The following is a 26,088-nucleotide window of genomic DNA, read 5'->3' as shown; positions in this document are numbered from 1 at the left end:
CCCTCTTACTTCTCCCTCTATCCCTCCCGCAGCCTCCCAGTGCCGAGCTTTTCCACTACGACAGCACGAACGCCGTAAACTGGGGGATGCGAGGTGAGGTGCCATGAGGCTGGGGAGCAGCATGGGTGGGGGACCCTGTAGGCATGGGCAGCTCTGGAAAACAGGGTCCAGGCTGGAGGGAGCAGGGAGGAGACAGGGGGGATTCTCACAGCTCTGCAGGAGGATCCTGGCAGTGGAGGGGTTAGTGTGCCTCATGTCTCTATTGTCTTTTTCTCTCTCCCCACAGAGTACAAGGTAAGATGCTCTGCCAGACAGAGATGTGAATACCACCCAGAGATGTGCCGTGTGTCCCCAGCCCTTCAGGAGGAAGCCTTGCCCTCTGCCCACAGTGCCCTGCCTTCCCCCCTTTCCATCCCCCACCTGACAGCCCCGGCGTGGGACTGTGGGGCTCAGGCCAGAGTCTCAAGGGTCCCAAGCCCTTTGCCAAGCAGAATTGTCGCCCGGTGAGGAACAAGAGAATGGTGGTCTTGCTGGTGTTTCCCTACTCATGCTCATCTCTGGGTCACTCCTGTCTTTGTGGAGTGAGCAGGAGACCTTCAGGTTGCCATTCCAGAGCCACCAAAGTGATTCAAGGTGGATTAAGGTCACCCTGAGAGCAGGTCCCCCATCTGCTTTGTCCTGTCCAAGCCCCAGGGGCAGCTGTGACACCCAAACCCTGCTAAATGTAGCGGAGGAAGGCTTTGCCTTCGTGCTCCCCATGGCCCCATCCCAGATGTGCCCCATCTGTCCTATTCTGGCTCAGTAGCTACCCTGTGATCTTCCTGTGCTTGTGCAGATATACCCCTATGAGCTGCTCCTGGTGAAGACGAGGGGAAGGAACCAGCTGCCCAAAGATGTGGACAGGACTCGGTTAGAGGTGAGGGGAGCCTTTTCTGCTGGGGACAATCTCCTGGGGGTCAGATGGATCCAGTCCGGTGGGTTATCCCCTTAGCTGGCAGGCAGCACAGGGCTGCGAGGGGCTTGTGGACGTGTAAGGAGCAGCCCTGCAGCTCCCCAGGAGCACACGGGTGCCAGCACGCTGTCACGGCGACCCTGCTGCTCCGCTGGCTGGGCAGGGCTGTTCCTGTGCCCCAGCACGAGGGCGTTTGGCAGGAGCAGGAGGGAACCGGGTGCTCCAACCCTCCTGGGTGAGCACTGCTGGGGGTTGCAGCACCCCCATCACGCCCTGCCGGGCCGGGGGTGCCGCCAGACCCCCTCATGTGTCCTGCCCTGCTGCAGCCATATGGCCCACGTGGTGGCTGTTGGCCCTGGGTGGTGGCCGCGGTCCCCAGCCCTGGCCCAGCGTCCCTTTTCTCCTCAGCGCCACCTCTCCCAGGAGGAGTTCTACCAGATCTTCGGCATGACCATCGCCGAGTTTGACCGCCTGGCCCTCTGGAAGAGGAACGAGCTGAAGAAGCAGGCCCGGCTATTTTAAATACAGTGCACTATAAATATATACATACCTATAAATATATACATAGAAAGATCTCTATATTGCAGCTCTGTATGATTCTCGGTGCTGTATGTGGCAGAGGCACCCTCTGCACCCCTGAGAGTGAACTGGAGTCTTGCAGATCATTTTATGCTCTGTGTTTCCTTTTCTTTTCCAACCCTGTTTCGGTATCAATCCCTGGGTTCTCCCAGGGGCTGAAACCGCGTGGGCCCCAAAGCGCTTGGTGTCCGTCACTGCTGCCCCAAGGGGACACGGAGGAAGGATTTTCCTGCTGCAGCCACAGCACCCAGGGCTGTGTCCTTGGGCTGGTGCATGGGGAGTGTCCTGTCCCCCTCAGCTGGTCTGTGTATTTACTTACAGGTTGGAAAACGTCCTGGGTACATTTGCAGGAGAAGGGAGTCCCACCATGGGCTCCCTAATGCTCCCCCAGCCTTTAACATGGTCATGCATTGGGGATACCTTCAGCCTCACCCTCTGGATCAGAAATGCAGAGCTTGGGGCAGGAGGAGCAGTGGTGGGGACCCCCAGGGAGTGGGGTGCAGCCCCACGGGTCAAGGTGCAAGCCCCAGTGCGTCCTGAGCTGCTTGCTTGCCCTGCAAACCCGGTATTGCCACAGAGCCAGTTTCTCCTCCCAAAGTGCCAGAACAATGGCTTTCCAGGCTGTCCCAAAACCAAGCCCTTCTTAAAACAGCCAAAGCCGCCTCCTCCCTTGTGCAGTTTCTCGCTGCTCTTCAGGTTTGTCCAGGGCCGGCAAGCCCTGAGAGTGGACAAGCTGAGATGTCACCCGACCTGGGGCCACCACGCTTGGGGCCCCAGCAGAGCTCCAGGGTCCCAGTGCTGGGGGAGCAGTGGGGGGAGCTGGGGGCAAGGCCAGAGCAGGGGGCGCCCGTCCCACTGACTGCTGGGCCTTTTCATGGGGGTAATTAATTACTCTGGCACTGATGTCTGTGCCCCAGATAAACCCCTCTGCAGCCTTCAGGAATTAAGACCACTACCAAAGCCATTCAGCATTCACGCCACTGCGAACTATTGGGTTGATTGGTTGGAGGGTTTTTTTGGTTGTTTTGGGGTGGTTGGTTGGTGTGGTTTTGTTTTGGTTTTGTTTTTTTTCATTTTTCTTAATTAATAGTGTTATTCCCACACAAACTTCTTTCCTGGTCTCACCTGTGGTGCTCTAGTTTCCCGTTTGTTTGTTTGGCACAATTTTCAAGCATACCGCAGGACTGAGCAGTCCCAAAAACACCAGCAAGCTGTCGGAAACAAGAGCTGGGTTGGCAGTGCATCTCCGAGGGGACAGCGAGGGTCTCACCTTCACTGTGCCACAGGCCAGCTCTGCTTCTGGCTGTTCTGGTCCCCTTTGAAACCCTCCTGTGCCGGCATCTCCCAGCAGGTGGACTGAATGCCCTCCCTGCCATCAGCGCCATCAGCACCAAGCGTGTTGCCCAAAAATGCCATCACCAGGGTCCTGTGTGAGGCAGGGGAGACATGCGGGTCCCCTTGCAGGGGTTTGCCAGGGTGCTCAGGGCAGGAGATCGCCCATCAGCAGCAGCCCCAGCTCTGGGAGCTTTATGGTGGTGTGGAAGGGGCTGGCGCCCGAGGCGGACATGGCAATATTGCACTGGTAATTGCTCCTGTCTATTTTAGTGCTGCAGTAAATGAACTGATTGTATTTATGATGATCTCATCCATGTAAACCACAGCTTCTTGAATGAAGCTCAGCAGTTTGGAGCTCTAAGAAACTCCCATCTCCAGCAGCAGTTTCAGTGATAAAGCCTGGAGGATATTATTAGTAATAATAATACAACAGTGGGGAGCTTTTCATTTTCAAAGCATTTTATGGACAGTAACTAACTGTTCCTAGCAACTGCCTGCATGGCAAAGATGGGGAAACTGAGGCAGGGCTCATTGCTGCCTCTGAGAGCTAAGGTAGCCTCTCCAGCACACATTCTCCATGTGTAGGATGCTCCCTCGTGCACCCCACAAGTCTCTCAAACCCAGGTCTCCCCTGAGGTTCTTGTTGGGGAAGGACAGTGATGATGGATGGCATGAGCACCATGGCCAGGCAGAGGCTGGGCGTATGAGGGACACCAGCGGGGAGCAGATATGAAGATGGTTTTTGGGGTGGGAGGGGATAAGGAGGCAGCACAGGTGAGGCAGAGAATGAGCAGGTATGGGAGCACTGTGCTTGCTTGGTGGATGTGCCTTTGAGTGTGGGGGCTTAGTTCTGGATCTTCACCCAAACCAACAACCCGCACCGGCAGGAAGTGGGCAGGTGGAGGTGGCCTGCTCCAGACCCCCACCCTCCATGGAGGGCTCTGGGGTGCTGCCACTGCTGGGGGTGCTCGACGCCTGCTGTGGGGCCTCCCCTGGGTGGTATCACCTGCGGGAGATACACACCTGATGTAGGGCAGCATCGGGGCGGTGATACACGGAGTGGGGGGGGGGAACCCCGGGACACCCTCAGCCGTGCAACGGGGTTGGAGGGAGGTGCGCGCTGCCCCAGCAGCGATTGGGACAGAGCCCCCGCCCGTCTGCCGGGTTGGACACACACCTCCAGCAGGGCTGCCGGTGCCGTGCCGGGCCGTGCCGGTGCTCGGCGCTGCCGTGCACCGAGGGAGGGGCGGACGAAGCGATTGGCCGCTCCGCAGCCGAGACCCGGCCCCGCCGGGCGGCTGCTACCGGTGCCACTCGCCCGCCCGCGCCTCCCGGGGCGGCCGGTGCTGCCCGCGCCTCCGGGACCATGGACCGTCTGAGCGGTAAGAGCGGCCGGGACGGGACCGGGCGGCACGGCGGGGAGAGGGGGGTCCCGGTGCGAGGGGCTGGGGGTCGCGCATCCTTTCCCATCCCTTCCCAACCGATCGGGTGCAGCTCACCGGATCGATGTGGAACCCTCCCTCCAGGGTGCTTTCGCCACCCACCAGCCCTGCAAAAGGGCCAGCTGGGACACAAACTGGTACCAGTTTCCTTTTGCTGGTCAGATGGGTGAAAAGCCGACAGCTTGTAAGCAAGCCTGTGGGGTGTAAGCACTTGTTAGAGGAAATTATGGTCGTAGAAAGGGAGGTGACTGGTGTTTCCAGATGGAGCTGCTCAGATCCAGAGAGTTTCTCTAGCTGAGGAAGATGCCGGTGGTCTCATAAACCCATAGAGGGCCTGATCCCCACCCTGCTGGGAAGCGGCTGCATTCCCACATGTGTGGTTCCCGCCTGCAGCTTGTGGCATCAGGCTCACGTAGCTGTTAGGCTTTGATCTGGGATATGAATAAACCTGCCAGGGCTTTGGGCCAACTTTGCAGAGAAGGTCCTGGCTTTCTGCTGGGGCTGGCAGGGCCCTGAGGGGAGCAGATCGAGGCTTTTGGGGGGATTGTTGCTTGCTGCTGCTCAACAGTGGTCTGGGGCTGCAGAGGAGGAGCAGGTGGTGACATGGTGTAGCACCAGGGTCCTGGCCCTTGACTGGTCCTTGGAGGTGCTGCAGAAGCACCAGCCAAAAATGCTAACAGGGTGACCAGAGGCATCGCCCTGGCTCTGCAGGCTGGGACTGTGCTGAAGTCCCAGGGGTTCAGGCAGTGCTGTGTCTGCAGCTCTGGGTCAGCACCCGAAAGACCCGTAGGTCAAGAGTTCCCTTTCCTGATGTAAAAGGATGGGGTTGTGTTTCCGCCTTGGAAATGCAGTATGAGGAGTTCTACTCTTGAGCTGCAGCTCGTGGTGTCGGTGCTTGGAGAGCGGTGTCAGTGCCCAGCAGCCCAGGAAGGGACCAGGATGGTGACAGGGACAGCCATTCCCCATGGCTGCAGCTCACCCTGCCAGATGGACAGGGTGGCTTTTCTGGCTCTAAAGGAGGGTGCTGCTGCTGCTGCTGTGGGTGCTGCTTGTTTGCACCCTAGCCCACCCCAAAAATCAAACCCAAGACCTCACTTCGGGGAAGGGCAGGGAGTGCCTGTCATGCTGTGGAAACCATCCTGGAGCTTCATGGAGACAGGCTGAGGCACAGTGCTACTGCTCCCTAGGTTGGCCTTGCCAGGGGGGAAGCAGCTCTGCTGTTTTATCCCCCTCACTGGTGCCTTCTATGGTAGTGACAGCAGTGCCTGCCTGCTTTGCTTCGAGTGCTTGTAATGAATTGCCTTTGGCACCTGAATGGCTCTTTGCTAATGTAAACCTCCTCCAGACCCTCCTGCTCATCACCCTGTGCTGTTGGATCCCTCTGGGGGCTGTGGCTCAGGAAGGGGAGGTGCGGGGGTGTCGCTGGGCTCCTCTCCCTAGTGCAGGGGGTGCTGGGTCCAGCAGTCGGCAGGAGCTCTGTGCCCCGTTCCCAGCCCCTGCCTGCTCTCCGGCAGCCCCCATTTCACCTGGAGCTCCCCTCAGCCCCTGACTTGCACTTGCATTATTATACACCAGCTTCCTCATTGCTTTCCATGCTCCTGCCTTTCTCAGCAGGCTGGGCAGCAGCTGGTACGGGGCTCAACTCTACACCAGCAGCTAACTGGGAGAATTGGTGCTGTGGGCTGTTTGCAGAGCTGTTTCAGGTTGTGCAGATGGAGAAGTGCATGTGTGTGTGATTAGGGAGGTGATCTGTGCCATGAGCCTTTGCTCCAGCAGGGCTGTGCTTGCACGTGGCTTCTCCTCATTAGCGACTCTTCCCTGACCTTTTGTGCCACCAGAATTTAGGTCCTGCCCCAAACTTATCTGGGGTCTAAATCCAGCAAAGCTGACAGAGATGTGTCAGGGATAAACTTGGCTCCAGCTTGCCCACAGGAATGGGATTGGTGGGAGGGAGCCCGGATCATTCCTGACCTGCCGCCTGCAAGCAGGCAGCAAGAATCCCGCCCGGTGGAAGGGGGCGCGGGGTGGGTGACAGACACAGATCGGGCCAGCTGTTAGTGCGCCAGGCAAGTGCCGAGCTCTCCCCCGCATTGCAGCCATTCCTTCCGCTGGAAACTCAGCTGCCCCGGGGCCACCGCCTGTTTATGGCCAGGGCCCGTGTGGGGAAGGGGCTGAGCCCACCCCGTGCGGTGCAACACAGGGTGCGAGGGCGGCTCCAGGGATGCTGATGCAGAGCAATGTAGGAGGCACTGGAGTTATTTTTCCCTTGTATTTTCCAATACCCTTCCATGTGCAACGCTGCCCTTAACTGGGGGAAACGGGTCTCGCTGTAGGTACTGGATGTGTGTTGAAACCAGCCTGGCTGCTCCGGAGGAACACAGACCTGCCCTGCACATCACAGGTGCCTGATGCAGCAGGCGCTGCTGGTGAGAGGAGGGAGCGGGCTGGTGCCCTCACCGGCTGCTGCGGGATAGTGTCCTCCAGCCAGGGACTCTGGGGACTGTCCTATCTGCCTGGACTGTCTGGAAAATCTGCCTCTTTCCCGCCTTTGCTCTTGACCTGGAAATGCTGTTTTCCGGTGCAAACGTGCCGAGCGGTGAGGCTGACGCACTCTCTGCTCTGGAGCGGCGCTGAGGGCCGGCCGGCCTGAAATCCTCTCACCCGAAGCCAGCGGGTGGTTCTTATTCCAGCCCAGGAAAACTTTGTTTAAAGATTTTGAAGAAGTTGTCTCATCCCAAACAGTGGGAAAGCTTTTCAGAGGACAGGGAGTGAAAACTGGGCTTGACCCAAGATTTGCCTGTTGTTCAATAGCCAAATAACTTGCTGGGGACAGGAGATAACGATTTAGCAGAGTGAAAGCTTGAAGTGGTTTCTGGCATCCCAGACTAATGTCCTAACCCCTTAACCCTTCCCTACACTAGCTACCGCCCAGTCTGGCACAGCTAAAGCTCTGTCCCGAGAAACACGTATCTCTTCCTGCATATAAGGAACCTTAAAATTAATGGCACAACAGTCAGTCCTGCAGAATACCCATTAAATGTCACTCTTCCAGGGCAGCAGCAGGACAGTTTGGTTGGAAACCTCCCAAGGAGCTCTGCATTGTCTCCCCCAGGCCTGACTCTGCGCAAACACACCTGGCCTGGCACCTCCTGCCAAGGCACCCATGGGATGAATGGAGCGGGTCCTGCCACCCACAGGGACAGCACCTGTGCAGCCACCGACAGCCTTTTGTCACCCTGCAGGGCACTCGGGGAGCTCAGGTCCTTCTGCAGACACTGCATTGACGATCTGTAGCCTCTGCAGTGGGGAAGGATGAAAATAAATGCATTTGCCCTCCCTCCCCAGGCTCCCTCCATTGCACGGCTGCTGCAGCCCCTTCCCTCTTTGCTCCTGATATGCCTCCCATCACATCAAAGGCATGCTCTTTGGCAGGCCGGGGAAAACACTGACATTTCGTAACAGTTTGGAACGAAAACAGATCTTTGCTGCAAGGGATTTCCATGCTCAAAATACTTCTTTTTTTTTTTTGAAGTGGGTTTCATGTGTATGTGATCCTGGAAGCGATAGGAGGGAGCTCTGGGAGATGCTGGTGTGTTCTGATCACTGGCAATTAGCAGGAGAGGTGTAAGGAGCTGTTTGAAGAATGGCTTTGGCTCTCCTCTGGGGTTTTTTTGAACATAAAGCCCACCCAGCTTGTTGATGGGGCAACAGCCCCTTTTTGGCTCCTTGTCCCATGGGTTCAGGCTCCCATTTTCGTGTGGTCCCAGTGTCACCTTATGCTTTGGGAAACCGAGGTTGTAAAGGACAGAGCCAGGAATAGAAGTTACACAGGAACAGGTTTGATAGCTGGCTTTTGTATCCTGGAGTTAAAAGCAGATATTATGAACCCATCCCAGCATCAGCAGAGCCATCAGCAATAACCAGAGCAGCCTCACCTTCCCCTGTGCTCAAGTTTGTCAGCTTTCCCATTGGGATAAACCGGCTTTCCTGGCTCTCCAGCCCTGCCCCGCAGGGGTTAAGCGGGTAGGAAATGCTGTGGGCCAGTGGCCTTGCCGCTGCACCTGATGCTCCCGGCAGAGCTGGGCAAGGGAAGGAAACGGAAGGGCTGTTCTCAGCTGAGAAAATACGCTTATCCTGCCCTCTGAGAGTCCTCCGGGGCAGCACAGCCCCGGCCCCCAAACACAGAGACCCTCTGCTGTGCCCTGCCTGCGCCAGCCCAGGAACATCGCTTTTCTGCAGGGACAGGGCTGGGGTGGCCACTGAGAGGGTCCTGCTCCCCACGCCAGACAGAGGGAAATCATGTCTGGCACAGCTGCTGAGCTCCAGGGCATCGCTGGAGGGCAGGGATGCTAACACAGAAGGTTGGGTGCTGGGTGCTTGTCTCCCTCCACCTGACTCTCCACGGGGATATTTCCCCCACAGGGGGGCTGTGGTTTCACCTCTGAAAAGAGGGATCCGCATTGTGAAGTGAGCCTGAAGGTGTTTGGGAAAGCAGAGCTGTCTGCCGGCTAATCTGCCAGCTCCTTCCTGCAAAACCTGCACCCTCCCACCCGCACCCTGCACCCTCCTCTGCCTCTGAGGGAACAGGCAAAACCGCCTCGGGTGAGCCTTCCTCCCAGAAACACGTGTCAGCCCTGCCAGCCTCCCTCATCTCACTCCTGTAGGTCAGGTTTTGCACCCGAGAAGTTTTGGACCTTGGCTTCAGGGCAGGGGGACACATGGGACATGGAGAGCAGTCCTTTAGGATGCAGAAAACTTTCCACCCCCATCAGGTGGGGCTGGGGTGCCTGGAGATTTGGGGGGTGGAGCACCCACGCAGCCCTGGGTGATGATATGGCTGTGCCTGCCTGGGTGCATGGTGGTTGGAGGGACATGTCCATGGGACAACCACCATCAGCACCAGGGTGCTTGAGTCAGCGGGTTTCCAACCACAGTTCCTGCAGTTAGCTGTGATTGCTGCTGTCCTGGAGGCTGAGGTTTGCTGGAGATGGAGAGCTACAGAGTGGGGAGAGCTGCAGGTCCCCCCAGCTCCGAGCCAGCTCCAGCTGCAGGCAAGAAGGTGAGACCCAGTGGGGCTTCCCCATTGCAGGGGTGAGCAAGCAGTTGTGGCACTGGCCCTGGGGCCTCTGCCAGTGTTGGAGGGGAAACCAAGGCCAACCTGCTGCTCCCTGCACTGCGGAGTTTGTTTGGAAAAGGCCAACACCAAGATTTTGGTTGGAGAAAACACAGTTTATTCTGGGTTCTAACTAATCCTAACATCCCCTCTCTGCCTGAAGCTTGGTTTTTATACATTACTCAGCAGGTCTCGTCCCTGCCTGACTATTCCTTTAAAGGGCATCTCAAACCTCTCTTTTTCATTCATTATCTAAACTTGTTCTCCAGCCAGCAGCCTCCAAGCCCTGCTACCAGGCTGGCCCGGCAGAGCATCCTGCCGTGCACCCGCTGGGACTGGCACCGAGTTCTGAAACGGAGCCTGGAAGCGCTGAATCTGGTCCATGCGTATTTGCAGAGTTAATTGTGTTGATTGGGCTGAGCTGTGGCTGGAAACAACTTGTACTTGGGGTTCAGGACCCCCCCAGGGTTCAGGACCCCCCCAGGGTTCAGGACTCCGGGGCAGAGGGAGGAGGCTGGGGACATGACCAGGGTCACTCAGCGATATCTCACCTGCCTGCTTTTATTTGCTCAACTTCTTGCTCTACTCAGCAGTAAGGGAGGGTGATCCTGAAACCTCTGCGTCCTTCTCAGGGGTGGGGGCAGCTGCAGCCTCTTTGGGTTAGAGGGATAAAGTTTGCTTTTGGTGAGCTAAAGCGAATGACCACGGTCCTCTCCTGGAGGTGGATAAAGAGCTGCTAAATTCATCCGCGAAGGACACGACAGCCCCAGCAGCCCCTGGAGAAGGACTGGGGCTGCAGCATGGGCCACCGGAGGGTCCTTATCTGCCTGGGTCACAGGAGATGTTTGTGGGTGATTCAATCAGCCTGTTAATTATTACCTGCACCACTTCTGAAGCTGCTGTGTTTCCATTCAAACTACCGGGAGGAAGGACATACTCTGCAGCCCAACAAGGGCTGCCCTGGGCATTTCTTCCATCAGCCGTGCCAGCTCAGAGACTCGTGGCCCCTCCGATGCCCCGTGGCTCTGTGAGGGGCTCCCTGGGGAGGTGACACCCCTCCATGAGCCCAAGGGGGCTGTGGTGGCCAGCGGCACAGGCAGGGTGAAGGGCTGCAGCTCCAGATGGGCAGTTGCTGCCACTGAGGGGCAAATTTCCCACCCGCAGCCATGCCCTGAGCACAGGCATTGCCAGGAGAGCCTCGACCCAGCTGGGGTCGAACCCCGATTCTGGTTCATGCTGTGAGGTGGGCGCTGCCAGCATTGGGCTGGGTGTGAAGGGAACCACTATGACCCCCTGCTTCTCCAGTTTCTCCTTTATCCCGTTTATAGAGAGAAGAGGCTTGAGTGGCCCCACAGCAGTGAGTGCTGGTTTTTGCAGTGCATGAGCTGGCAGGAGTGTGAATGTGGGTGATAATCTTTGCCCTGCGTGAGCTCTGTCAGCCTGTAATTACACTTCTCTCTATTCAGGACTCCTGTTTTCATGTGTAAGACTGTGGTGAGGATGTGAAGCTATCATCCAGAAAACAGTGCATAGAGACAGGGGCGTTTGGGGTCTTGCTCCTGCAGCCGATTCCCTCATGCTCGCACTCTTGGCACTGGCTGGGTACACCGGGCAGAGCACCATCCCCTGGGTTTGTGCTGCTGCTCCCCTTGCTCTTCTCTGTATTTTGGGGTTGCCAAGGGTCCTGGGAGACTCCTTTAGCGCAGAGGGCTGGGGTGAAGCAGAAGGGATTGGGGACAGTAGAGCTGAGAGTGGCTCTGCCATGGTGCCCTGGGTTGGACTCTCTGCTTAGCTGGTCTCTGCTGGGGTGGGAGGGCAGCTGGCAGCCAGGCCATGCGATAAGGCTTTCTGCAGAGCTATTTATACCGGAGAGATGAGCTGCTGCTGGCAGAGGCACTGGGCCAGACGCGGGACCCGTCACGCCAGTGCTGCTGAAAGCAGCAGAGCTGGCTGTGCCGCTGGGGTCGTGCTGGGAAACGATCCCCCCGGCTGCTGTCAGCGTTGGGGTGTGCTTAAGGAGCAGAGAGGCCAAAGATGAGGGAGGCTCAGCCAGGGCAGGCTTCTTACTCTCTAACCTCTCTGATTGCACATCTCCCCCTCTTCCAGGGCTGGAATGGGATGGGGGGACCCTGTGAACCCTGCAGGCTCCTTCGTGTAAGGAGAGAAGCCCGTGGGTGACTGCACCGGGAGGGAGAGCTGGTGGGGGGACCTTCTGCCCCCTTGAGCATGCAGGTTTCATGTTCTTCTCCTGGGACTGATTTTCCAAGCTTATCGGCTATGGATATTAGTTACTGTAAGGTCATGATGATGACATGCCTGGGAGATACATGTCCCTGCTTGGGTTCAGGGTGTGCCGTGGGGAGGCGGCAGGGAGGTGCCAAGAATCTGGGGGATGGATCAAAAGGTTTGAGTTCATCCTGTGCTCCACATTGCTCAGGGATGCTGCGGTGCCCAAGCTGGGAGCTGCTGGGGGAGCAGGGATGGCTTCTGGGGTCCTGGGGCTAGTGGCAAGGGGGTTAATCACAGTGAGGGGGAGAAGAGGCACCAGTGGGGGCGGTTGGAAAGCTGGGGAGGGTGGGGGCTCCTGGCCGTGCTGGAGCCAGCCCCAAGCACTTGGGCTTCTGCTGACATTGTTGGATGCTCCAAGACGCTCCCCTCATCTGCCCCACTCAAGGGGCCCTTGTTTCCAGGGAGGAGATGATTCATGTACATCAAGTGGCCCCTGAGCAAATCTTCCACTGTTATGGGATGTTGCCAGAGCTCAAGTGTGGTCATTAATGGCTGGCTTTTCTCTAAAACCCCCCGGGCTGGAGCACTCCGATTTAGTTGCTCCATGCTGGGAGGAGGAGATGCTTTCCAGGCTGGTGTTCCTGGCCCCATCAGCCCATCCCAATCATCCCCGTTTGCCCCACACCCAGCTGGGGGATGGCTGGCTGGGAAGCCCTGCTCGCCCAGGGCTGAGCGCTGCCCTTCTCCTGCCTGCACCGGAGGAGCGCTGGCCGCAGGCAGGCAGCAGTTTGTCCTCCTGTCTGTTGCACAAAGGAACAATTCTGGGAGCGCTGTACCTCCCCCGCCAAGGCACTTCCTCGCTGGCTGTGCAGCTGCCTCCTCCTGATCGGAAAGAAACCTCCATGGGGATGGGAACGGGAACAGGAACTGCCCCAGGAGCTCAGCAAAGAGCTTGGGAGGCCATGGTCTTCCTCAAGGAGGGGGAAAAGGAGTGGGGGAAAGCTGTCCCTGCTGGGGGGAGAAGCAGCGCGCTGGGGCTGGAGGAGGCTGTCAGCACATTGCCCCTGTGGTGATGCCCACAGCCCGCACTGGGGCAGGAGGAGATGGGGACAGTCAGTGAGGGATGGGAACACGTGCCTGTGCAGTAAGGGATGGGGACACGTGCCGGTGCCCGGGTGTCTCGTGCTCCCATCAGGCTGTGGAGAGGGCAAAGCGGTTTATCTCCTGCAAGTGACTCCTCCAGCAGCGCTGGGGCTGTTTGTCCCACAGGGTGGGTGATTTCCATGCAGGGCTCCTCCTGGAGATGGGACATCTCTGTCACTGTCACTGGGTGCTGGAGGGGCCCCTGGCTGTGCCTTCTTCTCTGGCCCACACCCCGCCTATTTAAGGCATCTCAGGAGCTATAAACGTTTGTTTACTGCCAATGGCAGCTCTAAGCAGCCCTGTGCAGGCAGGCAGGGTGTCCCAGGGCCCTGCCCCTGCCAACAGGAAAGGTTTATTTTTGCTTGGTTTTTATTTTAGCTACAAACAATGGCCGTCACTCCCAGCATCCGATTTCCCCCCGGTCCCCTCGCCCCCATCCTTCACCTGGCGCGGGAGGAAGCATGGCCGGGGCAGGCAGAGGACGGGAGACCCACGGCTGCAGGACGAGGGTTCCTGTGCATCTCCCACTGCAGCATTGCTGTGCTGTGAAACAGCATCTCCCCTCCTTGGGACTCAGGCTGCAGACCAGCTTTGCTTGGGGTGACAACTCCACAGGCATTGTTTTATCTCTCCCCCTGCAAAAGCTGGGTCTGTACACCCGACAACTCCTGCTTTGGTTTGGCCAGAGCCTCTTCCTCATCCTCCTCTTCCTCATCTCTGCAGGTTGCTGGAACAAGATCTGATTCTTTGCTCTTGTGCTGGAGCAGAGGCCAAGGAGGGGGAGATGGGCTCTGCAGCTGCGGACTGTGCCTAGACCCTTATCTCCACACTGTGGAAGCTGGTCCCTGAGTGGGGGAGTGCTCGTGGGGTCTAAAAATGGAGCTGACCTGGGTGCAGAGTGCAGAGAGGTGCTGGGGTGCTCCCCTGCCCGCATTGTGCTTGGCGCTGCTTCTAGGGCAGGCTTTAGCAGCAGATGAAATACTGCCCCATCGTCCTGGCCAGCAGCAGTGTCCTGGTGCTGGTCCCCCAGCTCACCGTGTCCTGGCAGATCTGCCCTGGGTCCCCACAGCCCATCCAGCCCGAATTAGCTAATGCCAAAGCCATCTGCTGCCATGGCTCTGGGCTTTTGCAGGCTCAGAGACCTCACTGACATCTCCCTGTCCTGCCACAGCAGTGGGACAGGCTGCGAACATGGAGAGGAGTGAGTTTCTGGGAGGGGAGGCTGGTCTGTGTCCAAAGCCTGAGCCCAGCAAGGCAGTGCCATCCCACAGGACTTCAGTTTTAAGAGAAGCTCCTGAAGAAAGCAGCAGGCAGGAGACATTTGTCAGCACCAGAGGCAGGTGCGATGCCAGAGGTGTCCTATGAGCAAGTGGGTGGGGGACACAGTGTCCCTTTTCATCTGCGTCACCTGCTCGGCGCCTGTGGCTGCTCTGATGTTGTGTTGCCTTCCCCCCAGGAGCCCTTTGATGTCCTGCTGCCACCTAGTTTCACACTGTTGGCCAGAGCCCCAGGGGCAGGGGTGCGCTCGCTGGTGCAGGGTCTGTGCTCCCTCCCGGTGGCTATTGCAGAGGTAACGCGCTGGTCCTTGCTCACCTGGTGACCTTGGGTAGGCCACTTTGGCACTGCGCAGCAACCCTGGAGCAATCTCCCCTTGCTTCCTGAAGCCACCCCATTAACCTGGTTTAGGCTGGCAGCCTAACGAGTGTAGGAAATTAATTCCTTCCCTTCCTCCGCTCCCCTCGGCAGAGGCTCCACTCAGTGGGCCATGTGCCCTCCTGGCATCACAGGCCTCTTTGACCACCCCCCCTTGTATTTCGGAGGATGTTTAACAAGGGAGACGAAGAGGACAGCTCAGCTGGGGGGAAACAAAGGCGCCTTCAGTGCTGGCCCCACGCCGTGCTCCGTGCACCCCGGCTCAGAGCCGGCGCTCGGGGTGTTGCTGATGAGCTCACTCGCCTGCCAAGCCAAGCAACAACCCTCGCTTATCGGCTGCTATCACCTCTCCTGTGCAGGGGGGTCTCCTCGTCCCCCTCGCCATGCACACTGCCTGCTTTGCCACTATTAATAGAAACCCTCATGCGCTTTCACCCTCAGCTGGTCTGACGCCTTGACATGGGAGCTGGTGGCTGTGATGGGAGATGTCCTATGCAGGGCAGGGGATGGGGATGGGGATCCTGGTGAGCACCATGGCCTGGGTTTCAGTGCCTGTGGGAAGCCGATGTAGGTGTGTTTGTGGTCCCATCTCCTCCATGGGAGCTCATGGCCAGCTGAGAGCCTGCTGAGCTGGGGCAGCCGGGAGATGGGTGTCTCCCCCAACGCTTGCAGGTTCTGGGTAGACAGGGAGACATTTTGCTTTTGTTCCAGCTGCTTCCTTGCTGGTCCCCTGCCCCACGAAGCCCTGCAGGGGAGCACGTCTCACCTGGGGACCACCATGGCATTGCTGAGCAGGAGCCTGCTCCCATCCTGCCCATGCAGCGCTCTGCAAACACCCCATGGAGGTTCTGTCCCCCTTCCCTCCCTTCCTGCCTCTGCAGAGGGGCAAGGAGCGGGCTGTGGGAGCTGAGTGCTCACCCTTGCTCACCACGTGCTTGAGGCTCTTGCACGGAGGGAGCTCTCATTGCCCATGCGCTGGGGGATGCCGCCAGCTTCCCAGGCTCGCTTGCTTCTCCTGGAGCTGTACTGAGGCTTCTCTCCCTGCCTGGAGGGTACCTGTCCTGGTTTGGCCTGTCCACAGGAGATGGGTCCTGGCAAAGCCACCCTTGCCGAAAGGGCTGAGGCTGCTGTTTAGCTTGGCGCTGGGGAGGGAGGAGGAAGCAGAAGGTCTGCAGAGATAGAAGCCCATCACCCGGGGGGGCAGGAAGAGACTTGTGAGATGCATCCTGCTCTGTGTCCTGGGGAGGCAGCGATGTGGGGCCGGGCACGATGTGGGGCTGGGCACGCTGTCTCCTTGCCCAAGGGCTTGTCTTGGCTGGGTACTGATCTGCATCGACCCGCTCACGCTGGGTTCCCCGCTAGCCGAAAAGCTTTGAAAGAGCAGTTTGTTTTACTGCACTGTCCCTGCCTTGGGCAGCACCGGCCCTGGGGAACTCACTCTGTGCTCTGGGCCACAGCTTGTGGGGGTGGAAGGGCTGTTCCCTGGGGCAGTGGCTGCATGCTGGAGGGAAGAGCCAAGTGGCCTTGGAGCGGTGTGGGTGAGCTGGGGTGACACAAGGGAAGAGTGACAGCAGGGCAGAGAAGAGTGAAGAGGTGTATGGTGACCCTGTGGAGGTAACACTGGCCTGGGAGGTCATGGGTGGTCTGAGCAGGTGAGGGGTGGGAGGACATCTCCCTGGGTGGCATTGCCAGGTGGCTCTGGAGGTGGCATTTGGGTTTCCTTTCCTTCCCTCCATTAACACCCGGTGCCTGTGACAGTGAGGGGGCACCAGCAGCAATACGCTGTCAGGTGGACAGAGATGTAGTTTTAGCTACGTGGAAAAATCTGTGTGCTGAACCCTTTGATAGCTGTCCAGTAGCCTGCAGAGCTGGTGTTTCCATTCATGGGCTCAGCAGGCTGCATCCTGGTGTCTGCGTGCAGGTGGAAAAGCTTGTGCATGGAAGGAGCACGTGTGCACTTAGCAAACACCACCAGAGCCGTGCCAGGCTGGCTGGGGAAGATGCCCATCCTGGGGTCTTCCACACTTTCCAGCCCCTTCTGCCTCGTCTCAAGCCCAGCACGCTGACACCAGCCTGGCTGATGGGCTTTTTCCTGCTCCCCACAGTGCTGGACCAGCTCCTGCCAGAGCTCAGCGTCTTGCTCAAGCTGCTGGACCACGAGTACCTGAGCGCCACCACGCAGGAGAAGAAGCTGGCCGTCTCCACCATCCTGCAGAAGCTGCAGCCACCTGCAGGTCTGTGTCCTGCTCCCATGGTGGCTGTCCCCAGGGCTGGTGAATGTCCCCACAGGCAGTGTCTGTCCCCAGCACTGCCCCAGGCCAAAACCCCAATGGGCTGGGGAAAGCCATCTGCAGGGCAGGGATGAGCTGTCCCTGTGCCCAGCACCCAGCACCTGCTCAGCCCCCTCGGGGCACTTTGTTCCTGCTCTTGCTTCCCAGCTTTTCTTTGCCCCAGGCGTGGGGCTGGCGTCAGCCCTGCGGGGCTGCGGGCGGGCTGCTCCCTGTGGAAAGGCCACTTCACTTCATCTTCCTGCCGCCCGTTTTGCTGAGCGCAGGGGTTTCCGCGGGAAGGCGGGGAGGGACGTGCAGCTGGGGCTTCACAGCATTCCCACTTTCCTGCCCTCCTCAGGGGGCGGCAGCATCCCTGGGGACTCCTCCATTCCTGCTCTGGAGGAGCACTCCATGGCATGGTGGGGTGCACTGGCCTGTGTCCTTGGGTTGGTGTTTGTGGGGAGCAGGGGTGCTGGTGCTCGCCCTGGCCACCCTGCCCAGCCCCGGGTTAAGAGCATCCCCTCGCTCCCAGGGAAGGACGTGGACTACATGTATGTCAACACAGCGTCCCTGAGCAATGGCACCAGCTTCGTGGAGTCTCTCTTCGAGGAGTTTGGTACGTGTGGGTGACCTGGAGTGATGTTCCGGGGGTCAGGCTGGGTGGGTGCAGTGCTGGCCCTGAGGTGCCCGCTGACAAGGAGGGCAAGGAGGGTGAAAGCTGTATCCTTGTGTCCAGGGTGGGCAGCATCACCCCAGGCATTTGCTCCCGCTCCCCTGTAGCTGTCTGGGGACTGGCCATGGGGGGTGCACACACCAGCTGCATTTACCAGCACTGCCCATCTCCCAGCACCCTCCCAGTGAAGGACCATGGGTGCTTTCCTGAGGGTCCCTGGGGGACATGGCAGGGAGGCCAGCTCTGAGGTTCCCTGCTCCTTTCACCCTCTCCACTTACCCCTGGGCAGACTGTGACCTGCGGGATCTCCAGGACATGCAGGAGGAGGAGGGGGACACCAGTGACGGTGTTGGCTTGGAGGTGGCGAGGAGCCAGATGACAAAAACTGTAAGTCTCTGAAAGCCCACGTGTGAGGTGTGCCCTGCACCTCCCCAGGGAAGTGGCTGGGGCTGGGATCTGTTCCTGTCCCTTGCCACTGCAGCAGCTGCTGGCACTCATGGCCCTCTCCTCTGCCTGGCTAATGCTGGTGACGTTTCTACTGTAGGTTCCTGTGGACCCTGCTCCACCGCTGCCCACCACTCCCCCGCCTGAGGATTACTATGAGGAAGCCTTGCCCCTGGGACCTGGCAAGTCCCCAGAATACATCACCTCCCGTAGTGAGTTCTGCTCTGTGCCGGGGTGTCAGGAGGGTGGGGGAGCCCCACAAGCTTCCTGCTGCATCCCCCGCCTGGCAAAGCAGGCAGTGCTTGGTGGGCAGGACAGCTTGTCCTGGGGAAGGAAACATCGCTGCTCCCACCGGCATCGCTCCTGTCCTGCTTCCTTCCCATCCCGTTGCACTGTTATTGCATGGAGTTGTTTGCTCCAGCTTGACTGGGAATGGGGTGATGGGGAGAGGTTAGAGCTGGGGGGAAATCAATGCTGAGATGTTCTGGGAGGTATCTGCTCTGCCCCAGCTCACAGGCTTGTTGCTCCGAGCATCCCTGGGGGGAAACCAGGTATAACAGCCCCAGCTGCCCTCTGCTTCTTCCGCAGACAGCTCCAGCCCCCCCAACTCCATTGAGGATGGTTATTATGAGGATGCAGACAGCAACTACCCCGTCACCAGAATGAATGGGGAGCAAAAAAACTCCTGTAGGTATCTGGGTGCCCTTGCTGGGGAGGGGAGAGCTTTGGCAAAGTCCAGCCCTGAGATGAGGGCTTGAGGGCTGGGCTGTGGGCCTGAGGGTCAGTTTGGGGCTGGAGGACCTCTCGTGTGTCAGGGGCTGCTGGGCAAAAAGCAAAGAGTGTGGAGTGCTGTTTGTCATGTGAGCCAGAGCCCTCATGCTGTGGAAGGGATGTAATCGGTGCTGTGTCAGTCACCAGCATGGGGAAGGGATGTCCCTGCCTACACAGCTCTCGAGCCCAGCTTGAGCTGCCTTTGCCACCACTGGGATACTGTGGGGCCCTGCTTCTCTGTGCCCTACATGGCAGGTGTGGGGCAGAGCGCCAGCACATGATCCTCTGTTGTGGGTAGAAGGTTTAATCCTGGGTTTCAGCGTTGGAAGCTTGCAAAGAAATTAGCCAGCTCAGAGGTTTGGATAGATGCACCTGGGACTGGCATTTGGCCCATGAGCATCCTGTATGCTTTGGAAGGGAAATGGAGACAGCTGGGGTCAAAACGCTGCTGTTTGCAGGGGATGACACGGAGCCCATCCATCGCAGCACCCAGCCCCGGCTCTGTGCTGGAGCCCACAGGCACGGGGAGCCCTGGCAGGGTGCAAGCACTGCTGGCAGGCAGGGCCCCTGCGTGCCATTCGGAGTGACTCGCCTGCTTCCTTCCAGACAATGACTCCGATGCGATGAGCAGCTCTTACGAGTCGTATGATGAGGAGGAGGAGGAGGGGAAGGGCCAGCAGCTGACACACCAGTGGCCCTCGGAGGAAGCCTCCATGAACCTGGTGAAGGATTGCAGGATTTGCGCTTTCCTGTTGCGCAAGAAGCGCTTTGGACAGTGGGCCAAGCAGCTCACCATCATACGGGACAGCAAACTGCTGGTGAGCCCAGAGGTGGCAGGGGCCAGAAACCCACTGCTGGGTTTTGGGGGTGGTTGGGTCCAAGCTGAAGAAAAATAGCACTATCCAAGTCAAGACTCTGCCCCAAGGCGGCCACTGCCCTGCAGCACATACAGATCCTGCCCTCGCTTCCCTTGCAAGTCAATGGAAGGCTCCTCTTTTTGGGACCCTATGGAATGAGAGCTGTTGTAGAGACTGAGCCACCTCCATCTGTGCCACCTGTAAGGGACCCTGAGAGGGGCCCAGCTCTGCCCGGCACAGCAGTGGGACAGGCAGGTGTTGGCCAAGCCATGAGCTGTTCCTTTTGCTTCCTCTAGTGCTACAAAAGCTCCAAAGACCGGCAGCCACACATGGAGGTGCCCCTGGCAACCTGCAATGTCATCTACGTCCCAAAGGACGGGCGGCGCAAGAAGCACGAGCTGCGGTTCTCGCTGCCGGGAGCCGAAGCACTGGTGCTGGCCGTGCAGAGCAAGGAGCAGGCTGAGGAGTGGCTAAAGGTACCATGGCTGCCCTCACATCACCCAGGGGCCACAGACCCTCCTTGGCATCCTCCCGAGCTGGGGTGGAGAGGGGGCTGCCCTGGGAAAGGTCTTGCCCCCCTGGAAGGGGAAGGGGGTTTTGCTCCCATTTCTTATCAGTCAGGGGGGTGACCAGCTGCTTCCCAGGGCCTGGGCGTCTCCGGCGCTGATAGCCCCTGCGGGCTGGGGATGTTTGCTCTCCCCCTCCTCTTCCCCGTGGCCCTTTCCTGCCTTTGTTCAGGGGCAGGAGGAGGGGGCCGTGGGTGGGAAAGGAGCTTCTGTGCATACCACAAACCCAGCTGTTACCCCAAACGTGGGAGGACAGGGTCATTTTACACGACCTGGACAAGCCACGCTGTGCCTGCCTGGAAAATGGGGGGTCATGAGGTGTCCTGTGCTGGGGGCATGACTGGGCTTGGCGCTTGAGTCCCTCACTGCTGAGTTTTCCAAAATCTCTGACAAAACCTGCAAAACTGGTTTGTGTCCTGAGCAGGGCATGGCATGCTGTCCCGTCCTGCAGCAGCCAGGACCTCTCTCCCCGTGGTTCAGCCCAGCTCTGGTGGTGACGTGAGAGTGTGCCGAGCCAGGGAAAGCAGCCTTGGTGCTCAGATCCATTTTGAGTGGCTACTGGGGGCTGTCTCCACAGGTGATAAAGGAAGCCAGCAGTCCAGCAACGGGTGGGGTGGAAGCCCCCACCTCCCCAGCGATGCCGTGCAAGATGGACCTGGATAAGGTGATGGTTTCTAACTGCCCTGCCGAGGGGCTGTGTGGGGCTGCTGGGGCTGAGCATGGGGAACACGGGGCCGAGGGAACCCCGAGCTCCTGGTGCCACGTGAGGAATCCTTCCCATCCTCACAGCAGCTCTGTGGGGCTTATGGTGCTCCCCGCTGCTGGGGAAGGCGAACGGGGCTCCCCTGGCACCGGGGGACATCCCAGCCCTGTGCAGGAGGGACAAAGGGCTGATAGTGGCTGTTGCTGGGGGCTGCTGACAGGGTGCCTGCTCTGCTCCGCCTGCAGCGGCTGTCACAGGAGAAACACACCTCGGACTCGGACAGTGTGGCGATGGGTGAGACTGGCTCCTCGGCGGCCCGCAGAGAGCCCGGCGAGCATGGTATGTCCCCCTGGCTGGGGGTCCAGCAGTGTGCACCACAGCTGGGAAGCATCCTCTCCCGATGAAGCAGGATGCTGTCACACGCGCCAGGGGCACAAAGCTACCCTGTCCTTCCAGGGAAAGGCAAAAAGAGCGGCTTGGCTGACCTGAAGGGCTCGATGAGCCGGGCGGCGGGGAAGAAGATCACCAGGATCATCAGCTTCTCCAAGAAGAAGCCTTCCCCGGAGGACACGCAGACCTCCTCCACCGAGGAGGACATCCCGTGCTGCGGTTCGTGCTCACCAGGGGCAGACGGGGCTCAGCTTGCACGGGGCCAGGAGCAGTGGGGAGCTGGGATCCCTCCCCCGACCTGAGCTGTATGGGGGGCAGATGCGGGGTTAGGGGGCAGTGGGATGGAGGCAAGCTCCCCGAGCTGCAGCAGGGCTGTGACACTGCCTTGGGCTACAAAACAATGCCCAGTCCCAGCTCTGCGTGTTCCTGTGGTGTGTGGGGAGGGGGCGAGAGGTCGCCCATGTCTCCCCAGAAAACAGGCTCAGGTGACTGTGTGGCACTGAGCTGGCACCTCACCTGGGTCCAGGGGTCCCAGCTGGCTCTCTGCAGAGAAACTGAGCCACAGAAGGAGCAAACAAGCAGGGAGCCACACTGTAATCTCTGGACAGCCCTGTCTCATCAAAGCCTGCCCAAGGTCTGGCTGAGCAGGTGCTGAGACCTTTCCCTTGGCCTTGCCACCCCCCAGGCCACCTCAGCGTCCTGGTTAACCAGTGCTGGAAGGAGCGCTGGTGTCGCCTGAAGGGCAACACCCTCTACTTCCACAAGGACCGCACTGACCTGCGCACCCACGTGAATGCCATCGTCCTCCAGGGCTGCGAGGTGGTCCCGGGGCTGGGCCCCAAACACCCCTTCGCTTTCCGCATCCTTCGCAATGGGCAGGAGGTGGCAGCGCTGGAGGTGAGTGGGCAGCAGGGATGCAGGGGGTGCTGATCCATGAGAAGGGGGTTGCCAAGTTGGGAGAGCATCTCCTGTGATGATCACGGCTTGCATGCAAGCAGTGCCTTGTTTTCCCCTGCCCTGCATGCTAAGGAAGCTCAGGGCATCACTTGGCTGAGACGAGGCAGCCGTGCAGGTGTATGAGGCTGGACGGAGGGAGGAGACCGGCAGGGCTGAAGAAGGCGGGTTGCGGGGGGATCTGGGGATTTGGGATGGGAAACTCCTGCATGTGCCTGTGTTCCTTCTCTTGGAAGCTCCTATGTCTTGCACACATGCTTTGTGTCAGAGGGCCCTTCTTCACAGCAGTGCTTTGCATTGGGAGGCAGGAGTGAGAGGCCAGGAGCTGGGCATGCACCCCAACCTTTCTCTCTCCTTTGCAGGCAAGCTGCTCTGAAGATCTGGGCCGCTGGCTGGGTCTCCTCTTGGTGGAGACAGGCTCTCAGACAGCACCAGAGGCCTTGCACTACGACTATGTGGACGTGGAGACGATCGCCAACATAGTGACAGCTGTCAGGCACTCCTACCTGTAAGGCTGTCCTGCTGTGCAGCGCTGGGAAGGGGCTGTGCTGGGGGCAGAGCGTTGGGCTGGGGATGGTGACCCTCAGCCCATGTGTTCCCTAGAAAAGGTGGGGGCTGGGGAATGGTTTGTGCTGTGATCTCAGGGAGATCTGGTGTCCCAGGGGGTTGGTGGTTCCCAAAATTGGGCAGTTTTACTTGGGCAGGATGGAAAATGGAAGGTGTTTCATCAACGCTGGTGAAGGACTTAAGGCATATGCACAGCAGGGTAGGGTTCTGAGCGAAGCTGTGAGAGCGATGCAGGGGCTCACTGTGGGGCTGTCAGGGATGCCCTGGAAAGGAAGACCCCATCCCTCCTCTCACAGGTGGGCCAGCTCCTCCCAGGACCACCGGCCTGACTCTTCCCGCGTGGTGTACGATGACGTTCCCTACGAGAAGGTCCAGGTGAGTGTGGCTCAGGGGCTCATCCTCTCCCATCACCATGGCTGGGCTACAGAAGATGCTCCAGGGAGCCTTGGCCAGGCTGTGAAGGCCCCATGGGTGTTTCAGCCCTCCCTCCCGTCCCCACCACAGGCCGAGGAGGAGCCGGGGCGGCCAGCAGGGGCCCAGGTGAAGCGCCATGCCTCCTCCTGCAGCGAGAAGTCACGGCGAGTGGACCCACAAGTCAAAGTGAAGAGGCACGCGTCGAGTGAGTGGGAACCCTCAGCCTCACACCTCCCTGAGGAATCCTGGCCGGTGTGGGAGGATGCTGGATCCCCACGGGGGTCTGTGGCCACGGGGAATCTGGCCGGCTCCAGCACACGGTGACAGGGTGTGCTGCACCAGCTCAGCTGGGCTGTAGGTGGCATTGGTGCAGCTGGGGCCAGAGCCTTCATGCTGGGCTCTCCGTGTGCGTGCAGATGCCAACCAGTACAGGTACGGGAAGAACCGGGCTGAGGAGGACGCCAGGCGATTCCTGACAGAGAAGGAGAAGCTGGAGAAGGAGAAAGCATCAATCCGCAGCGAGCTGGTGTTGTTGCGGAAAGAGAAGCAAGAGCTGCGGGAAGCCATGAAGGGCAGCGCAGGTTTGTTGGTGCCATCCAAGCTCTGCAGCAGGGGATGATCGAAGGTGCTCGGGCACAGAGGGAAGGCTGGGGAGCTGGGGTGGGATGGGGATGCTGAGCTGGCGGTGACATTGTGGCTGTGAGCTGGGCTGGCTGCTGCATGCTGCTGGGCTGGCAGCCCCATCTAGCGTCCCCATCCAGGAGGATGAGTGGTTTCTCCATCCCCACGGCCTCATCCCCCGGCAGAGACGCTGAGCTGGGTGTGCTTGTGCAAGCAGGGACGAAGCTGCAGGACCTGGAGCAGCGGTTGGCGGAGCTGGAGGAGCAGTGCCGGGAGAAGGAGGAGCGTCGTGTGGACCTGGAGCTCAAGCTGACCGAAGTGAAGGAGCGGCTGAAGCAGTCGCTGGCGGGAGGGCCGGCCCTGGGGCTGGCTGTGACCAGCAAGACCGAGAATGGGGTATGTATCCCTTCTTCCTTGCTCTCACGGCTCTGGCTTCCCCCAGCAATGAGGTGGCTGGGGGAGCAGCACATGAGGAAGAGGGGACATTCCTGCTGCTTTGTCCCATTGTGGACAGAAGTGGGAAGCAAAGCGTCAAGGTTCAGCCACATCAGTTTTGACCTCATTACAGTTTGTGCCTTTTTCTGGCTGTCCTTGCTCCTACATCATCCTCCTTTCTCACCCTTTTCCACAGGAAGCTACAAACAAGCCAAATGGGAGCCCCCCTGAGCACTTGGTCCCCGTTAACTGTGCAGCTGAACTGAGGAAAAGAAGTCCCTCCATCCTCCCTGCCAACACGGGAAACGTGCTGCGGAAGGCCAAGGTCCTGCTTCAGTCCTCCTCTCCTCCCCAGCCCCATGGGAATTCTTATCCTTTATCCTGTCCCCCTTCCTTGACCATAAAATCTGGGGACTGGGGATGCTCCCTACCCCAAAAGCAGGGGGTACTGCCAGCATCTCCTGCGGCCAGGCTGGTCCAGCTTAGCAGCACTCACTGCTGGCATGAGCCCCACTTGCAGGGATGTTTGGAAGGTGCAGGGCTGGGTGGGCAGGAGCGAGAGAGCATCACCTCTATGATAACTGGTGACATGATGACAGTGACCCCAGGCTTTGAGGATGCTGGGGTGGTCCAAAGCCCTGAATAGGGAGAGGCGCGCCTGAAGGGCTCAGCACTCACTCCCCCAGCGATGTCTCCTCATTCCCCACTTCTTTTGCTTTCTGTGCAGGAATGGGAAAAGAAGCAGACTTAAGCCAGGCTGCAGGAATGCCTGCCGAGCCTCTGCTGGACACTGGGGCTCATGCTGGAGCTACAAGACTCCTTTCTCCAAAGCATCGAGAGGGTGCTGGGAAGGCATGTGAGGAGAGATGCCCTCCCATGCCCCAGAACTGCAGCACCATCTGCATCGTGGGCAACACTATAAACCATGGGGAAGGGGGCAGGAGGGGGATTTGGGAGGTGGGGGGAAGGGGACTCCTTCGTGGATCAGTGTCACATACCACTGGGAAGCTCATCTCTGGGGGGAGCCTCGCACGGGGCTGGGAGTTCAACACAAGGCGCGTGTGCCTGGGTGGTGGGTAAGGAAGGAGGGCAGAGCCCGGGTCTGGCGGTCGGTGCTGCACGGCAGGCGTTCTGATTTACCACACCAGGATCAGTGTGTGCCACCCTGGGGACTCTGGACACCAGGATAACAGTTTCCAAAGCGACCACCAACTTATTGGGGCTTTTGCCCTCCTTGGTGCTGGAGTTCATGAGCTGCTCAGGACTGGACACTTTGGAGATGCTGATCATTCGCCCTGCTCGCTGCTCCCAGCTCCGCAGGGTCTCATCTCAGGTTTCATCATGTCTCGAGCTTGCTGTGCCTCAACCAAGTGCCCTCGTCCCTTCTTGTCCTCCAGGCAGTAAATGTGAGGGCACGCTGGCTTCCCTTGGGATTGAACAAAGCTCGAGCGTCAGCATCTGAATGCAAGTTAATGCGGGGGGTACATTTCAACCTTGCTAAACAGTTTGTAAGCGCTGCAAAGGGCTGCAGCCGAGGCAGTTCAGCGGTCCTGCCCCAGCCCCCTGCCAGCTTTTGGGGGAGCAGGGAAAGGGACAGGCTTGTCTCCTGGCCAAAAGCGCGTTCACACTATTGCTGCTGCAGTCAGACGTGATTTGCCGAGACACGTGGACAAATGGGAGTGAAGGGAAGTGTAAAAAAATTCATTTTAAAAAAAGGTGCTTTCAAATGAGGGGACTGAAACAGAGGAGAAGTAAAGGAAGGTAATTTAGCACAGGCAGAAACAAGAGACGGGAATAAAAAGGAAAGGCCTAGGCTTTTGTTCCAGGAACAAGGCAGCAGGCCTGTCACCAACCCATGCTAATGACTGCCACCATTAACCTTTGGAGCTCGCTCTTTCAAAGCCCTCTTGTTAGTAACTAGGTAAGCAGCTTTTAATAAAAACGCTGGCACTGGCACAGTCCTTCCCCTGGCTGTGG

At 59.0% G+C, this 26,088-nt stretch overlaps 2 protein-coding genes across 26 annotated transcripts in view; both read left to right on the top strand.

Moving 5' to 3' along the window:
• The window catches only part of ABLIM3 (actin binding LIM protein family member 3), a 51,705-nt gene extending 50,088 nt beyond the window's left edge, over positions 1 to 1,617 (top strand). For 22 of the 24 annotated variants that reach the window (XR_010466083.1, XR_010466066.1, XR_010466067.1 and 19 more), the window contains 3 exons: positions 33 to 93; positions 287 to 916; positions 1,361 to 1,617. Coding sequence is in view for 1 of the 24 variants with exons in the window: in XM_021297193.2 (XP_021152868.1) it covers positions 33 to 93; positions 287 to 294; positions 836 to 916; positions 1,361 to 1,474 (264 nt within the window). In the remaining 23 variants the exon portion in view is untranslated. Of the gene's footprint in view, positions 1 to 32; positions 94 to 286; positions 917 to 1,360 lie in introns of those variants that run through there. The other 2 variants (XM_021297193.2, XR_010466087.1) reach the window with 2 other exon arrangements.
• A 2,476-nt stretch (positions 1,618 to 4,093) lies between these two features.
• Positions 4,094 to 26,067, top strand: AFAP1L1 (actin filament associated protein 1 like 1). Of its 2 annotated transcripts, none has more exons than XM_065029502.1 (19): positions 4,094 to 4,248; positions 16,552 to 16,680; positions 17,249 to 17,332; positions 17,679 to 17,776; positions 17,934 to 18,042; positions 18,422 to 18,520; positions 19,211 to 19,422; positions 19,758 to 19,937; positions 20,605 to 20,691; positions 20,976 to 21,069; positions 21,187 to 21,339; positions 21,806 to 22,017; positions 22,437 to 22,582; positions 22,938 to 23,016; positions 23,146 to 23,260; positions 23,472 to 23,636; positions 23,894 to 24,072; positions 24,308 to 24,436; positions 24,839 to 26,067. In XM_065029502.1, the coding sequence occupies exons 1-19, from the start codon at positions 4,233 to 4,235 to the stop codon at positions 24,860 to 24,862; spliced, it is 2,310 nt and encodes a 769-aa protein (XP_064885574.1). In that variant the 5' UTR covers positions 4,094 to 4,232; the 3' UTR covers positions 24,863 to 26,067. The 2 variants fall into 2 exon arrangements, with proteins under 2 accessions (XP_064885574.1, XP_064885573.1); XM_065029501.1 differs by having other exon boundaries at positions 17,934 to 18,045.
• Positions 26,068 to 26,088: the final 21 nt, after the last annotated feature.

This window comes from Columba livia, chromosome 14, assembly GCF_036013475.1.
Source record: "Columba livia isolate bColLiv1 breed racing homer chromosome 14, bColLiv1.pat.W.v2, whole genome shotgun sequence".
NCBI lineage: Eukaryota > Metazoa > Chordata > Aves > Columbiformes > Columbidae > Columba > Columba livia.
This window is presented reverse-complemented; position numbering and strand designations above follow the sequence as displayed.

Excerpts from the sequence above, each read along its gene's own strand:
- AFAP1L1 (XM_065029501.1), top strand. Across the intron at positions 17,777-17,933 it reads GGAGCCAGATGACAAAAACT|GTTCCTGTGGACCCTGCTCC; the intron begins GTAAGTCTCTGA and ends TTTCTACTGTAG. Across the intron at positions 19,423-19,757 it reads TACGGGACAGCAAACTGCTG|TGCTACAAAAGCTCCAAAGA; the intron begins GTGAGCCCAGAG and ends TGCTTCCTCTAG.